The sequence below is a fragment of the Lolium rigidum genome, chromosome 7, assembly GCF_022539505.1.
Source record: "Lolium rigidum isolate FL_2022 chromosome 7, APGP_CSIRO_Lrig_0.1, whole genome shotgun sequence".
NCBI lineage: Eukaryota > Viridiplantae > Streptophyta > Magnoliopsida > Poales > Poaceae > Lolium > Lolium rigidum.
Window position 1 is genome coordinate 205,537,471 of NC_061514.1, and position 4,693 is coordinate 205,542,163.

The following is a 4,693-nucleotide window of genomic DNA, read 5'->3' on the forward strand; positions in this document are numbered from 1 at the left end:
ATATGGCTACAATAAAATCCAAGAAACTTGCCGCATAGAGTAGATGAAGGTGAAATGAATTATTTTGGGATTATTAAGTGCCAGTCATTTTAAGAAGAAGTGTACTGTAGATCAAATTTGTGTTTTCTTTTGTTTAGCCTGTTGAGTTCAACCGATGCACTTAGCTGTTTTTACCGAATTATCGACAAACCGTTGCTAGCTGGGCTTTGTTACCCGTCCAGCGGTGTAACCGTGTTGCATCCGCCGCACCAAACCACCGCGCAACGGTCAGCTCGCCGGAGTCCAAATCCAGAAGCAATAAGTAGTCCAGCACCGCATCTCCTTCCCCCAAACGGCTACTTCCTCCTCCCTTCCGCCACCTTCCTCAACCTTTGCTCCGGCACCTCACGATGCCGCCGGCGCCGCGCAAACGCCTGGGCCGTGCGACCCTCGTCCTCGCCGGAGCGGGTTACCTCGCCTTCCTCCTCCTCTTCGAGCTCCCTTCCCTGCCCTTCTCGTCCCCCGCCTCCTCGTCGTCCTCGCTACCTACCCACCGCTCGCGCCGCCGCGAGCTCGAGGCCTCGGCGTCCACCTCCCTCTTCTCGCCTGCCCGTCCCTCCAACCCCGCCTTCCCCTCGGCCGCGTCTCCCGCGCCGTCGCCTCCGCCGCGCCCGATCTTCTCCTCCCTCCTCGTCCTCCCGAGGTCCAACGCCACCGCGACCCCCTTCGACGGCACCGCCGCCGACGCCTTCTCCGCCGCAAAGCCCCATCTTGCTCACCTACGAACTGCCGCCGCCGCCGCCGCATCCGCCGCGTCCCCGCCCCCGTCCTCCCCGACATGCCCTCCCTCCATCTCGCTGGACGCGGACAACCTCCCCGCGGAAGGGGTCCGGACGGTGGAGCTGCCGTGCGGGCTCGCGGTGGGCTCCCACGTCACGGTGGTGGCACGCCCGAGGCCCGCGCGGCCGGAGTACGACCCCAAGATCGCCGAGCGCAAGGACAGGAAGACGCCTCTCATGGTGTCGCAGTTCATGGTCGAGCTGGTGGGCACCAAGGTCGTAGACGGCGAGGCGCCGCCCAGGATACTGCACTTCAACCCCAGGATCCGCGGGGACTACAGCGGCAGGCCGGTGATTGAGATGAACAGCTGCTACAGGATGCAGTGGGGCCGCTCGCAGCGATGCGAGGGCTTCGCATCCCGTCCCGCAGAAGAGACTGGTGAGTTATTACGGACCTCCTGCTTCAGATTTGCTTGGGTAATTGTTTTTTTTTGTTGTTGGTTCATATCTCTCGATTGCTTGGGTAATTGCTGAATAGTACATGTTTGATTTGATTCGATTCAATCTTGCCATAGCGTGTTCTTCAGTTACGTTGGATTCGAGTCGCTAGGAACTAGGAAGGGATGGTCTGTTAGTTAGGAAAATACACTGTAGAAGCCATCAACTTGAGTGGTCGGATTGCCTGGAATAGCGCGGATTGGTGGAATCTGGCAAGAAAAATGTGCAAAGCTTGGCCGAATTTTCCACGGAAGGTTCGTTTTTTTTGGCTTGCTGGAGAATGATCCTGATGGTGATTGTGCAGCTTGATTTGTCAAATTAGTGGAATATTGTAAGAGCAAGCATGGACCTGCAACCGTGTTTGACGGATACATGTTGAGTTTGACTTCAACTTGGCGGTGGTTACTTAACTGCTTCGTGTTCCCATTTTCTGCTTCGCAAATTGTTCGCGAATAACTGATTGCTTAGTTATGCATCTATACTCTAATTGTTCCATTAGTTGCAACCAAACTAGTTCGGCGATTAATAAATTATTCTTATTTAGAAGGTTGTGAATGAAAATTTTCTTTTTTTCGATAAAGGAATGAAACTTTTCTAATTACAATCAAGTAGGAATTCTTCCTTTCTTGCCTACATCCATATCTTTTGCAATTCATTTGATTTGAAATTGGGCTTTCATTTGCTTGAACCATATATGCCAGTAACTCTTTGCTAACTGTCATGTTAACGCGATACCGTTTGATCTTTCAGTTGATGCTCAGCTGAAGTGTGAGAAATGGATTCGGGATGATGACAACAAGTCAGAGGAGTCAAAGATGAAATGGTGGGTGAAACGTTTAATTGGTAGGCCAAAGGATGTGCACATCAGTTGGCCATACCCATTCGCAGAAGGCAAGCTGTTTGTTTTGACTCTAACAGCTGGTTTGGAGGGTTACCATGTCAACGTTGATGGGAGGCATGTCACTTCATTTCCTTACCGCACTGTAAGTTTGTCGAAAAGCCTCACAAATATGGCTCAATTGCTTGAGTAACCTCCTGAAATCTGCATATCTGATTGTGGTCAACTGATGTTCTATACAGGGTTACACTCTTGAGGATGCAACAGGATTGTCTCTGAATGGAGACATCGATATTGAATCAGTTTTTGCTAGTTCTTTGCCCAGTTCACATCCTAGTTTCTCCCCAGAGAGATACCTCGAAATGTCTGAGCAGTGGAGGGCCCCACCACTACCGACTGAACCAGTCGAGCTATTTATTGGCATTCTGTCAGCAGCTAGCCATTTTGCCGAGCGTATGGCTGTGCGGAAGTCATGGATGATGTATACAAGAAAATCATCAAATATTGTAGCTCGGTTCTTTGTGGCTCTGGTAATTACTTGCTTTTCTCTTGTTTTTACTTGTTTTTGCACATTCCAAACTCTGACAAATCAAACAATTTCACAGAACGGGAAAAAGGAGATCAATGCAGAACTCAAAAAGGAGGCAGAGTTCTTCCGTGACATCGTTATCGTGCCTTTCATGGATAGCTATGACCTTGTTGTTCTGAAAACCATTGCCATTGCCGAGTATGGGGTAAGTGAGCTGAAATATGTCAGATAATTGCCTACATTCTGTTAGGTTTTGTCGCCAGTTTTGTTGACATTTACTCATTAATGGTTGCTATTCATCCAGGTTCGAGTCATCCCGGCAAAATATGTAATGAAATGTGATGATGATACATTTGTTAGAATTGATTCCGTACTAGAACAAGTGAAGAAAGTTCGAAGTGATAAGAGTGTATATGTGGGAAGCATGAACTACTACCATAGACCACTGAGATCCGGGAAGTGGGCTGTGACTTATGAGGTAAATTCCTGTCCTCTATTGCAGAACTGGCATTCGTCATTGTTGGTCATGCAGTATCCTCCACTTGTGTTTCCATTTGCATCTTTCTGCAAGAGGACCTCTTTTAGGAGAGTAGTAAAATCCATGGGATCAGCACGGTCCACTTTTAATTTTATCATACGGTACTTTTGTACATATAATTTTGTATCAAAAGTGGGTCCTCCTATAAGTCAAAGGTCTTGCATTCATATGTTACCCTTGACAAACATGGGCAACCTTGTGATAACAAAAGGGTGCTGTCCTTGTTGGCGCTTCATCTATCCTAATTTTTGTATATTAGAAGGGAATCTTATGTTTTTTCTTATTTCTTTCCAGGAATGGCCAGAGTCTGTGTACCCAAATTATGCTAATGGGCCTGGGTATGTGATCTCAGCAGACATTGCACGCTACATTGTATCCGAATTTGACAATCAGACACTTCGGGTAAGCATCCCTTTGATGCCATCTACTCCCACCCAGTAAATTTACTCACATCATGTAGAAATGGTTATAGAACCCACTAAATTTACTCACTTCATGTAGAAATGGCTATAGCTAAGTTGTTTTTCTTTATTGCTCAGCTATTTAAGATGGAAGATGTCAGCATGGGTATGTGGGTCGAGAAATTCAATGTCACTCGTCGACCAGTGGAGTATCGGCATGATGTCAGGTTCTACCAGGCTGGTTGCTTTGATGGTTACTTCACCGCACACTATCAGTCCCCTCAGCACATGATCTGTCTGTGGAGAAAACTACAGTCTGGTAACACCCATTGCTGCAACGTGAGATGACGATGGCGAAAATTGTTGGTCATTGTTGGTCGGAGAGGTGATCGGCTCACAAGCACAACTCGCGTATCAGATGGTGTCGAAATCACGAGGGGCGGAGGAGAGCTCTCTCCTGGGTTTGTCATACGATTCTTTCATTCTTTTGGTCAGTGGCCCGGTTCCATGCTGCTGATTCTGACACCTGATGGATCCTTCTGGGTTCTTTTGACACTTGTTGATATTTAGCCGCGTCAAATTTTCTTGACCTAGGAATTTTCATGGTTGGCTTTTTGCATGTGTATAGAAGCAGAGTTACATATTTGTGATATAGGGCATTTCATTTGTCTAGACTTTAATCTTATTGTAAGAACCGAACTGAATAGCCAGCTCAATAGTCTGATACGAGCTCAGACCGGCTGAACTCTGCAGCATAGTATTCTAGTCAGCTCGTGAGGTGAGGTGAGCTGAATCATTTTAGGATAAGAGCAGTAGTTATCACACGTGGCCAATGTTACACAATTGTTTCGTTCAGTTGGAAGTGTTGCACAATTGTTGAAGCACCTAATGCTCATAGTGAGCTGAACGATGCAAACTTAGTTGATACATGTTCAGATACGTGCAACAACATTGTCAGGGAGATAAGATCGTTATGTCAGGTAGCGTATAACTTTTGAAAGTGATAATCGTTCACATTCAGATACAAAACAAATGATCGCCCTGATGCATATTCGTAAGAGCAAAGTGAAACGAGAGCAAGTAAATTTTCCTCTTCACATGTATGAAGAGTAATCCTGAACGTACACCATA

At 46.9% G+C, this 4,693-nt stretch overlaps 1 protein-coding gene across 1 annotated transcript; it reads left to right on the forward strand.

Moving 5' to 3' along the window:
- Positions 1-361: 361 nt before the first annotated feature.
- Positions 362-4,296, forward strand: LOC124676477 (hydroxyproline O-galactosyltransferase GALT5-like). Its single transcript, XM_047212526.1, has 7 exons — positions 362-1,197; positions 2,007-2,239; positions 2,337-2,624; positions 2,700-2,828; positions 2,928-3,101; positions 3,456-3,563; positions 3,701-4,296. Exons 1-7 carry the CDS (start codon positions 390-392, stop codon positions 3,908-3,910), a joined length of 1,950 nt encoding a protein of 649 aa, XP_047068482.1. The 5' UTR covers positions 362-389; the 3' UTR covers positions 3,911-4,296.
- Positions 4,297-4,693: the final 397 nt, after the last annotated feature.

What these genes read in the sequence shown, in the direction of transcription:
- LOC124676477 (XM_047212526.1), top strand. Translation starts at nt 390, where the DNA reads ATGCCGCCGGCGCCGCGCAAACGCCTGGGCCGTGCGACCCTCGTCCTC. An exon ending in CTTCATTTCCTTACCGCACT is followed by an intron (nt 2,240 to 2,336) that starts GTAAGTTTGTCG and finishes TGTTCTATACAG; the next exon opens with GGTTACACTCTTGAGGATGC. An exon ending in TTGACAATCAGACACTTCGG is followed by an intron (nt 3,564 to 3,700) that starts GTAAGCATCCCT and finishes TTTATTGCTCAG; the next exon opens with CTATTTAAGATGGAAGATGT.